Source organism: Rhea americana, unplaced genomic scaffold, assembly GCF_003343005.1.
Source record: "Rhea americana isolate MKP2758 unplaced genomic scaffold, rheAme1 scaffold_102, whole genome shotgun sequence".
Taxonomy (NCBI): domain Eukaryota; kingdom Metazoa; phylum Chordata; class Aves; order Rheiformes; family Rheidae; genus Rhea; species Rhea americana.
Genome location: NW_028185062.1, coordinates 2,577,210 through 2,589,544, shown reverse-complemented (window position 1 = coordinate 2,589,544; position 12,335 = coordinate 2,577,210). Strand labels below are relative to the sequence as shown.

At 39.4% G+C, this 12,335-nt stretch overlaps 1 protein-coding gene across 1 annotated transcript; it reads right to left on the bottom strand.

Moving 5' to 3' along the window:
- Positions 1 to 4,348: 4,348 nt before the first annotated feature.
- Positions 4,349 to 5,616, bottom strand: LOC146601453 (carbohydrate sulfotransferase 9-like). Its single transcript, XM_085305517.1, has 2 exons — positions 5,523 to 5,616; positions 4,349 to 5,199 (listed from the first exon to the last, which is right to left on the bottom strand). The coding sequence occupies exons 1-2, from the start codon at positions 5,614 to 5,616 to the stop codon at positions 4,349 to 4,351; spliced, it is 945 nt and encodes a 314-aa protein (XP_085161643.1).
- Between the last annotated feature and the right edge of the window lie 6,719 nt (positions 5,617 to 12,335).

The following is a 12,335-nucleotide window of genomic DNA, read 5'->3' as shown; positions in this document are numbered from 1 at the left end:
ATACCCAGCTGTAGGACAAGCCGTATTCAGGCTCTGTTCATTCCTCTGACTGAGTTAATGTCATGCTCTATAAGGATATGAATCAGCTTGCCACTGCATACATGTATAAGAAAGTGTTGCCACGCTTCTTGGAGCCCAGATATCGCCCACCCTGGAGGAGTGTGCTGTGGGAGTTTCTATGCACAGATAGAAATATGAACCACTGCAGTACAACCCTGTAAAATACTACCAATAACTGAGCAACACATCCGTCCCTTGCTTTCAGATAGAAATGCATGCATTTGCTGTGTCTTATCCCGAGGGATAGAGCAGGAAATATTCTTTGATGTATTGGTTTGTTTGTTTGTTTATATATTTTACCCTTCAAATACCAAATGATCATTATAATCAATATAGACTCCTTCTTCATCAATGATAAATTTGAATTGTGAGCTGTTATTACAGGGTGTGATGCATGCCCTGGTTAATGACCTTTTAAGGTGCACCTAATTACATACAGAGTACTTGCTTTACAGTGAGCTGCCCTAAAGGACTGAAAAGCTTATAAACTTTTTTAAGCTTGCATTTATTAGAACATAAACTAGGGAAAAAACAAAGCAAAGCAAACAAGAATTGTAATGCATGGTCTTTACTAAGGCTGCAGGACTTTTAAAAAATTAATGTGAAGAATTTATACAGTAGTTTAAATACAAAATAAATAATTAAAATATCTATTTCAGAACTATTATTTATTCATATTATTATAATTTTAGAGAGGCTAAATTCTCATCAGCTCCTAAACCTGCAGTTTGCAGAATGTAGAGGACAACATCTGTTTCAGGTGCAAATAAAACCCAAAACGCTGAGTGGAATGAAACGCTTTGGCAGAAGCTGTAATAAATGCCTAACACATAACACACAGTTAGCTGCCAGCAGTGAGACAGGGTACTCCTGAGAATCACACSGCGTGTAAACAAGAGCAACAGGAACTTAATGGAACAAATCCAAATTCTGACAGGGTATACATCTAAGTGGGTGTCTGGCTCTGTATAGCAACAAAGAATACTGCTATGAATGAAAGCATTGTTACGATCCTTTATTTAAAGAATACAAAACCAAAAAGGCTCTACCTGTAGTAACAGCTGCTTTGCTGCAAACTAAAATGCCAAAGCCATAATCTCAGCCTTCCAAACAGGAACCGAATGAACAAACACAAAAGCCTGCCTTCAGCACCATATACCATCCCCCTCCTAAGTCAAACCAAAAACCTTTCAGATAACTGTGTTTATGTTAACTAACTGATTGATTTCTCTCCTTTTTGTTGTTGTTGTTGTTGTTGTTGTTGCTTATCTAGGCTGTTATTCTGGAACTGGATAGACCCCCAAATCAATTGTCTAATGGCAGATGACAAATGGATTCTCTCCCAGCTTCATCAAATTTCTATGCTTATCAAAAGCTAGAAGTTTTAAGGAGGTCCTTTACCATGTAGTCACCTCTGGAAACAAGTTGTAACAGATCTTGAGTGTAAACAAGATTGAATTGTCAAAAGAATGCTGGCTGCTAATGAAAGAGGACTTCCTGCGTTTTTTGGTTTATGATTACCTGAYGCTTCCGAGATCTGATGATACAATGAATTCAAAATGAGCTTTCTGCCTTGCCCACCATCTGAATAGAAGATGAGCTTATTTTCTGGARAAAATGCCTTCAAAACTTCCTTCACTTTATATTCATATTTCACCTTATATTAATATCTCGCTTGTGAAGCAGGTGCTTAACAACTTTCTCAGACAAATGGCCTGCTCACAATAGTTGCAGTACATCCAGCAACTTGCACCTGGCAACAACCYGCATCTGAGTAAGTCAGCATCAGCTGTGTGGTCCTCCCCAACTGTGGGAACTCAGCAGGAGACCAGGCATGCATTTCAGGTAAATACCAGAGAAGGCAGCTGGGAAAAAGGGGGCACAATGTAAGGAAGCGTGGTGGGAGTTAGGGATATTAGTCACAGATTTGTAAGTACAAAAGCTTTCATCATACTTACGCCGAATTGTAGAAACACAAACTGGAGTATGCCTACCAGCCTTTGGGCACCTGTGCTAAGTTCTTCTCTGAATCCCAGTGATGGTTGGACTGTAGTCTTTTTGTGGGACACCACAAACAACAGGCAACAGTGTCTCTGCTTAGTATTAATGGTATTAATGTCTCTGTGGAGTAAGATAATGGGAATTTTTTAGAAAACCCTTTAATCTTGCTAAGTTTTGATATGTCTCTATGCCAAGCTAAAAGAAGAATCCTGGAGGTTTAAAGGAACACAAGAAAATGTTCTACAGTTGTGAACAAAGGTGGTACAAATATGGGTAGTGTAGAAACCATGCTAAGCTGCCTCCATTTCGCAGACCTGATTCTATGACGAATCACACATTTTGCATTTGTTGATTCATTGTAATTTTATTCAAGAGACTGGCTGAGTTTTATGATCTCTTAAACTTCTTTTTTAAAAAAGAATGTACTAGAAACAGCTTCGTAGCAGTATACCTTCTGCGTACATTCAATATTCAGTCAAAACTTCCAGGAGAACTTCCTGAAATTTCAGGCAATTTTTCTATTAGGTAAAATCTCTGCCTGTTCTAATTTAGTTCATATAAACCATATAATTATTTAAAAAATTTATTAACTTTTTATTTTATACCAGAGCATGCATGACCTAGCTTATAATTCTGGGAATGAAGGAAGGGAGATAAGAAATGCTGTGACAGGAAGAAAAACATGGCAGACCTACACCACTACAGGTAGCCTTTAATATGCTTTTCTTCCCATTTGTTTTCTAGTCTTAACTGTATGATAGACAAATCAAAGAAGCTGGAGACTATAGCTTAAAGCTTTAGAAGTATTAACATTCTGAATAAAAAAATATAATCACCTTTTCGTTTGGATCTGGCAGGCCTCCCATTTGTTACGAGTAGCCGTGACTTGCGCAGGTCATACTTACTCTATATTCTTTCTSTTGGTCAAAGGAAGCTTTTCTGTAGCAGTGAATGCTTAAAGTTGTGTCATTGCTCGTGTTGCTGTTCTCCCATATGCACAATTTATTCTGTTCACAACTGTCCTGCTTTGGGAGGTTTTCTGAACAAGAAACAACTCATCTCTGTTTATTTTTTGTTTTAAGACTCACATTCAAAACTGTATGAAAAATTAAGACTGCTTGATGGCACTACATGATTTTTAAATGGAGGAAATGACTGGTTAAGTGGACTTTTGGTTATATTGCCTCCACTGTTSATGTATACTGACCGGCTCTTGGATCTAATGCTCCTTCTTGAAGAAGGTATGATGTCAGGTTTGTAGATACTTCTCCTGAAAGGATGTGTGTGTGGACATCCGTAAGGATGGGAAGATACTCCTTTATTTTCTCACTGCTAAGGARGAGACTTAGAAGCAAGCTGTAATTTTGACTTCGCAAGATTTTTTTCTCTCTCTCCCTTCCTGTCCCAGCCTAGCTCCACTTTTCCTGAAAACTGGAATATCCATTAATATTTGCTAATTCATTAAACTCTTTAAAACGTCCGTGGTTCAGACATACTTTCATATTAATATATTTCAGTAGAACCAATGGCTTTGAATTTATTGTCATTTGGTTGGTAGCTTGTGACCTACTGTATGATTGGATGTAACAGCTCAGGGTAATGCTGACAAAGGCGATGAAGACAGTTTGCAAAGATACCACGAACACAAGACATGCTCATCAGAAGGTTTTGAAGAGACAAAGGGGAAAGCCTGGTTGACTCACTGCCAACTATMATTACTTAAGGGAGAGGTTGGTCAGCTGTGGTAAGAGCACTGCCACAGAGGAATAAAATGAGCATTTAAGCTCTGTGTAATGCCCCTTCAAACATCTGAAGTTATTTGCTGCTTTCCTATAGGATTCATGTTTGAGGCTCTTACAGACAAAGGGTGGTTTGACTCAAAGGCAGATTGTTTATTGTTTTGTATGTATTTTTCTAAACAAAAATTAAAATCAATCATATAAAAAAGATAYTGTAAAATATCTATTGTGAAAAGTATAACATTCTTGTCCTTTCTCTTCCTCTTACCAATAGACCACAATCTATAATTTATAAACAATCTTCATGAAATAAACACAGCCCATTAATGATCAACAGAAACAAAATCCCATCATATAGRTGAAGCACTGTACAACAGATTGTTGCAGAGATTTGTTATAAGGGTGCCTAGGATGAATAAAATCATGTTTCATAACACCAGTAATAGGAGCAATAGGAGTCATCAACCCATCTTTAAAGCACCTGTGGGGATAAATKCAGCCCATTTTGCACAAATTAAAATTAAAATAATCTTCTTGTTTAAACTAAATTAACCTTCCAGGGGATAATAATCCTCATATTTCGTAGTATAGTTGAACAAGAAAAAATCCATTTGATATAATTTTTTGATCTTCTCAATTTGTTCTGAGCTCAAATGTCTGAAATACTCCAAGGTGATATCACGAGTAGTTCGTTTCTCTGAGCTATACCTCTTCAAGTTGGGGTAGTGTAGGCTCTCTGGTGCTCCAATGATCTTCAGAACGTGCTCAGAATCTAACCCTAGAGTTTCATACTTGCCCAGAACATCATAGTGAATGTTGCAAGGATCACAGAGCAGAAACATTGGCTTCCAGTGGATGTCTAGGAAATTTGGTTGTTTTGTTATAATAAAGTTGACAAACTCTTGAAAACTCACTTTATCAGAAGAATTTTTGTTTTTTCTGAACATGGCCCTAATCTCGTTTGCAAGAGTGGTGCTATAGTATGGCTCAGAGTGCAGAAGCTTGTCTCTGTAAGCTGAAACCAGCCTTTCCAAGGGATGTCTGGTGAACATCACTTTAGTGTAGTTGTTCAGAAATTCTTCTTGTTTCGCAGGAGGGTAAGACGTCAGCCTCTTGATCAGCAAGGTTCTGTGGATGTGGTCATGCTCAATTTCAGCAGCTTTCATGTCCAAATCTGTTTGGAGAAGAAAAATAGTCCTCTTCCAGTTGGAGCAGCCTACCTTGGGAACCTCACAGTAGATTAGTTTATGATTGTGCTCCACAAAGAGTTGATTTGCAACATGAAAATCCAATTTGCTTCTTGATTTAAGAAGGTTTTTCTCCAGGCAGACAGAAGCCAGTGTGTTTTTGCGATCATTTTGAATCACCAGCCAATTTTCAACRGGATCATGAAAAGAAGCTGCAAGCAGCAAAGAAATTTAAACAATTAGTGTGAAAGAAACTCATATAGTTCTTTTCTTCATTGTGACAAACATAGCCTTCAATCTATCTTCTACCGATATACCAAAACTGATGATCAGACATGTCTATTGTCAAATGCTTTTTGTAGTGCTCTTCTTCCTATACATTGCTAAGAGAGCTATCACAGGGACAGGGCCTTGGATATTTTCTTAGCAGTGTTTTTATCACTTGAGCTATATATTTAATTTTCAAYACCTTTGGGAAGGATGGGCCTTGTTCTAAAAACCTTTAAGTCTTTCTGTTAGTAAAGTCTTTACTTACTTGATAGGTTTCTTTGTCTCTTACAGAACAACCCAAAAAGAAATATCCCAAAAAGAAAATTTGGGAGGAGGAAAACTAACACCTTCTGGTTCATATTATTTTCACAGGAAGGAAGATGTCTCTAAATGGGAATCTGCCTTTCTGTCAATGAGAAAACATAAAACAGGTTAGATTTTGTATGACTGAYACAACAGAATGACATGATATTATCTACAGAATTTAAGATACCAGAAAGACCTTTCAAGCCCTAAGAAATGCAGCYCTTGGAAGACCGAAACAGTCTACTATTAAAAAGACTCAACATAATTATACTATTAAACCAAACAAAACAATATGACTGTTTAAATGATTGCAAAAACAGAAGTTCCTCCTTTCTCAGAGCAAAGAACTGTGCCTGAGTAAATACTCCTCCTTCTCCTCCTTTAAAGTTGGTGCTCCTGCCAAATACTACTCCTTTGCACTGTATAACAATAATAACCTCACTTATGATTATAGAGATTATTAAAAAAAAAAGCCTTACTTGTTGGGAATCAAGTAGTTTCTTTAATTTGGAAGAGCCCTATTTACAAGCCTATGATRGATTCAGGAGATTCTTATCTCTCCCATTGAAGCTTTCCATTTGTAAAACTTAATCATTATTCTCTGCAGCAGAAACAGTTTCACGTTCTAGTTGAGAATCCTAACYATTAAGCAATAGATTCATTCTCCTACTCTCTCTATCCCAAAGACTGCAGAGTACACATCTGCTGCTGCTGCAGCACAGGACTGCAGGAAATGTTCAAAAAAGGTGCACTGTGGCAGAAAGTATATAGAAGCAGCAGGAGAGATTACGCCAAGGGAGACAGCTCATGTTCATAGACAAAAGACCAGAGCAGTTACTCTGAACGTATTCGCTCCCCTGCATTCCCTTGTTCTGTCCCCTTGTACATCCACACTTGGGGTCTTACCGCCACTGTGGATATACATAAACCTAAGCTGGAATTATGGAAATAGATTTCCTGTGTGTTACGAGGCAGCAGTATAGACATAACTAGCTATACCACTGAAAATGAACCTGTACAACACAGCTGCTTTCTTTTGGGGCTGAGAGGTGTTTTTGTGTACCACACGTTCTTGCCAGGACATCTTCCGTCAAACTCATACAGTTAGTAGCATTACGAAGAATCAATTCTCTCTCAGTGTATGTATGACCTTAGAAATGAAGACGGATGACTGTTCACTATTTCTGACTTGTAAACACAGACATATACAACTCCACAATTACATACTAACCACTTACTTGTATTTACATTAAAGTCTTTCAGTATTCATTCAAATGAATGCATTGCTTTTACACATACTCTCCTTAATCTACCCAATACTTTGGCATCTGCTTGGCTTCATAAGGCCATTATARAGGCTACAACAAGAAAATATGGGTTGATCTTTGACACTTCTCTTTTTCTTCACTGCATGTCAAGTTCTCCCTTCACTATTGACTTCTTATGCATCAAGGGCTTTTTTCAAAGCCAGCTGAAGTCAGTCTGAAACTGTTTGTTGATCTCACCAGGTCTGAGATAAACTGGTATCTTTTTATTCTTTTCCAGGAGTATTCAAAGGCACAGTTTCACATTTTGTGGCAATTAAAATGTGTATGACATTAAATGATCCCATACAGAGATTTCTTGTGAGAGCATACTTCAAAGAAAGAGATTAGGCATCAGTTACCCTGCAACAGTCACCTCAGGGTGGTTATTGCTATCATAGCTGTCTCTGCTAGGAACCAGGAAATGAGCTAGATTCATTTATCCTGTGTAGATATTTATATCATATATATCTGTTAATGAAATTATTTTTATAGAATATAGAGTCGACTGTAAGACATTTCATGCTGAAATACATCAATGAGACACCAGAAGGAAACAGGAAAGATTTGCCTCCTGGARGCAAAGAAACTGTTTACGAACTAGTTAAATATGGGAGACAACTCTTCTCCTAACAAAGAGACATTTGCATATTTGTGGAAGCAAAGGCRTCCTTGTTTTAATTCAGGAGAATGGCCAGACTCTCTCCTTGGAAGGGCAGGAATAGAACAAACTCCAAGGTGAAAGATTAAATCTGTCTGAATCCCTTAGACTTTAGAGCTCATACTTGCTGTAAGAGCTGAGATCCTCCACCAAGGAGCAAACTGACTCAGGCTGACGATTTGGAGAAAATACCTGAAGGTGAAGTCCAGAGGATGTTTTTGAGGGTTGTTTCTGAGGGTGTTTTCTGACGGGAGTTCCCAACACTAAGTTCTCTAAAATGGAAGGATCCAGTGACAAGAATCACTTAAAGGCAACCTGAGGCATAGGCAGGAAAGGAAATTCTGAGAGCCAGCTTGTCAGAAGAGGAACAAATAATCTGGAAATGAAAGAAAAAAAAAACTTTAGTGATATATCTACTGTCTTACTAAATCAAATATATTTTAATCTATTTCTTGTTTTTTGTTTTTTACAGATATTTGTAACTATTGTTTATTTTAAATGCAATGAATAAATAATTTTATTTGAATTTTACCTCAGCCTGCCTTGAACTGTGTGATATAAGGTGACTGGATAGCTACAACGCATTCCTCACACAAGACGTGGCAAATCAATTAACACAACTCCTCAACAAATAGTCTAGTTCAGCTGTATCTAAAGGGTAGCAGAATGGGTCCCCACAGGCAGGACAGAAAGGTACCACCACAGAGCTAAAAAAAAAAAGTAAAATGTCTTCTAGCAAAAAATTACAACAAAGAGCCGGAGCTCTGAATGCTTCTTTGGCACCAATATATCCCAAAGGAGGGTACAATATACTGAAAACTGAATGTAGGGCATTAGTCTGCTTTGTCATTATAGTAGTGTTTTTTCTTTTTCTTTTTAATGAAAAACAGAGTCTAGATACAGACTTATATTGCACTGGTGAGTTTTGCTTATTCTTCAGATCACACCATATGTAGCCACTGCTTGATGTCTTCAACTGTGCTTATCTCAGTGGATATTTTAATGCTAAATCATACGAGTACCTGATTCAGCATATCACACACAAACTGAAATTCTTCCTCCTACCATGCAGGTTTATTCCTAGATATCACGTACCAGCACTAGGGGACTCGATAGTGTTGTCTGTAATAGGTATCACTAATACGGTATTCTGTCCTTGAGCTGTTAAAACAATAATGCAAATACCGTATTCCCTAATCTTTCTCTTGAAAATGCTGAAGCATGCTACTTTAAATATACGCAATCTACTCGTATTATAAAAAACATTCTGAACAATATTTTGTTACTTTTATAAACAGTTAAAACTTATTATTGGAAATGTTGCCTAATGTTAAGTCTGTGTGTGTATTATCCAAGTACACAAATACATATACAYACTCATATGCATGTATATTATATACACATACATACAGAGAGATATACATTGCATATCTGTATATGTGTGTGTGCATACACACAAACGTGTAGTTCATAATCACATTAATATCAGCTACATTGGCATACTATTTGCTCCAAGTAARCTAACTAAATAGGTTGATAAGCATTTAAAGTCTCTTGGTGATAAACTTACAAAGAGAGGTGTGCCTCCAGCTAATTTTTGGTAAAGACAGACCTTGGTCACAGCTGAGCGTGTGTGTGATCCCCGGCACTCAGCCCCACGATAAGTAGGACTTTCCAGATTAAAAGAATGAAATGGTAATAACACTTGTGTGTGTTTCTGATACACTTGAAGCCTGAGGCAGAAAATGTGCCAGTAGGAAGGCAGAAAAAACTTCTGAAATAAATAGATAACATTCTCAGCGATTGGGTCGTATTCTCTACTTAAAGCTCTGTTAATACCTTCACAAAGACAACTGCAAATACACACATATCTGAATGTACATGAGTATAAATAATATATGAGGAGGAGATGACACACAGCAACCGCACATGAAAAATCAAAATAAGAAAAGCAACAGGAAAAACAAGCTTTGCAGGAAGAAAGTCTGACTATGGTGTCCTAAAAGGGTGAGTCCACCCTCTTAGGTGGTAAAACTAACTCATTCACTCAAATCAACAGCTCCACCTCTTCCAGTACTGCTCGCTGTGAACAGGAGGGAGCGAGAGTCTGAGCACACAGCCTGGTCTGCTCCACAGCATGGAAAATCATTAGCAGATTAGGAACTTCCAGCAGGCTGCAGACAGCCAAGGAGAACAATCTGATCTCTGTCGTATTGCTGGCAGGAACCAAGTTCTGACACTATCTCATCTGCAGAAAAAGATGAGGCTGAAAGGTTTTACACAAAAACGAGTGCAAGCTCGGTTAAGGGACAACATATGGCTTAGGCTGGGGGGATGCTGAGAAAGAGACCGACAGGGGGTTCTTACAGAAGAACGTACTTCACAGCAGTGAGGCAGGCACAAGTCACAGTTTCCAACCCAGCTGCTCAGCTAAACCTCTTACCCAGACTGTGGTCACTTCAGACCTCCATTGCAGTATTAGGTTTCTTTCAGGCTTCAGCAGTTACAAAGTTACCTTCCTTGCTGCCATTATTAAATTGCCTGCCATCCTCACTGTATCACCTCTTCATACCTGTCCTCTGGCTACTGCTCCTCCATTGCAGCCTATGTTGTCTGCAAGTCTTGCCTTCCAAAACTTTTCTTTATCCGTCACTTCAGGCAGAGCTAAAAGCTCAACTTTCCCTTCTGATCAGTCCTACTACTACCCTCTACCACTGTCCTTTTTTCAAGAAAATAACTCATGCTTGCTCCTGTGGTGCCTCTCCCCTTCAAACAAAAGCTTCTAAAACATCTACAGAGCTTTTGCATTTTTCACCTAAAAATCACTCCTTAAAATCCTTTTCTGAGATGCCAGTAGACAAAACAGGACACTAGCTAGGCTGCCAGTGTGCTAGAACTATTACCAACAGCATGCAAAAGGGCAAGAGAAAGGAAGAGCCAGTTTGGGGATGAAAAGAACCAAAGCAAGGAGAATAAAGAGGACACAGAAAGAGGCAGGATGGAGTCTGATGGAAGAGCTCCAGGAGATGCAGGGAGCTGTAAGCTCAGGAAGAACAAAGGAGTTGGGGTGGTGGGAACAGGACTCCTTTGCGTAACCTGGTCAAGCAACGCTGTGGGAAAGGGAGGCTGAAACTGAAAGCAGAAAAGATACTATGTATAATTCACTCAAGATGGAAAAAGATAAATTCRAGAAAAAGCATACATACTAAGATGATCTTGCATATAAAGGATACATGCAAAACAATCCAATTAATTACCACAGATTTTTTTAAAGTAGTGAGATTAAATGCAGTCTAATCACACCCTAGACCCCACCTCTTACTGTGGAATCTGACTGGTCTCTTCCAATGCCAACACATGTTTTCCTCCCTGTAGTCATGTTTTAGTCCCATGTTTTTGGTTTTCTAAGTGTGGTCACTTCCACTGGATACTCTCTGGGAGCAGTGAGGGCAAGCTGCTCTCAAAGGACCAGGGAGGCATGAGCTGAGGGCAATACCATGGCCAGTCAGGGGTCTTCTCGCCAGGCAGCGCTCCAGCCCACTGCTCCCAGCAAGGGAGAAGGGCAGGCCTGGGGCCAGGAGACAGGTTCCAACAAGAGTCCAAATCAGCAGGGAAGATTATGGTGGTGTGGCAGAGCTGAGGTCAAGCCAAGAATTCAGTCCAGAGGACACGGACCAGGGCAATGGAGCTCATGTCCAGGTATAGGCATGATTATATCTAAGCTGGAGACCAGCCATCCTGCAGCATAGCTCAGGCACGGACTGAAGACCTCAGGCTGAGCTTAAATGAGGCTCCTGGTCTATTCAGGGTGGTAGGGGAAGAAGGGTGTGAGAGAGGCCCAAGGTGGGGCTGATCAGGGCCAKTAAGGTCTATTAGTGCTCTCAAAGCCCTGACAGATACATGAAAACAAAATCTACTTTGCTCCAGTTATCTTATGCACCCAAGTGCTTGAGCCAGTTGGGATTCAAAGGGTGAGAAAAGGAGTTAAATGCACACTACAGTCAGGGAAGGGGGAGAGAAAGGGATGGGAGAGGAGGGAATTTGCTTTCCAAGTGTGCATCAACAAGAAAACCTCAGAGATTTGAAGTGAGAATTATAAACTGGCAACAAAGAGAAAAGCCTAGGAGCCCAGGTCGTCTGGGACAGGTGAACCACAGGAACCAGAGGCTGTGGCATGCAGATTGCTTTGTGGATGGGAGTGAAAACAAGGCTGGGCAGAGACTTCCTCTAATTTTCCTGGCTCTAAGGCTGGCTTAGCATCATCACTGGGGAATTTCTTTTAGGTAGGAACATACCTACAGGTGCAGGTCTCATGCAATCATTCTTTCTGGAGTCCCAGAATACCTGGCATTAGTACAGTCCTACAGTCGTGAACTGACAAATGTGCACTACAGCAAAGAATGTACATTTAGAAAGCTCAGATTTTCATTAACTGATGCAAAACAGTCCCCTGGTTGGAAAGTCAAATTAATCCTTGGCCTCTTACTTCCTTCTTGATTTTGCCCATAAACAAAAATTTAGCTCTTAATCTACTGGTAATTCTTCTCTAAACTCTTAATTCAAAACCCCACTCGTGTCAACTACCATTTAAACCAAAATGCAAAACCAGTCACAGGAGATCAAGYCTCCACCACTCTTTCTTTTAGGGAATCTAGATGAGCCTATGAAACCTGAAAAGGAGGAAGAAAGGGTGAAAAGAGGGTAGAAGAGCTTAGATCATGATGCACACTAACTACCGTGGCAATGAACAACCTCACCTCAGGCTTCAGTTCTTCATAAAATCCCTCTGCTTGTCTTATACCGATAA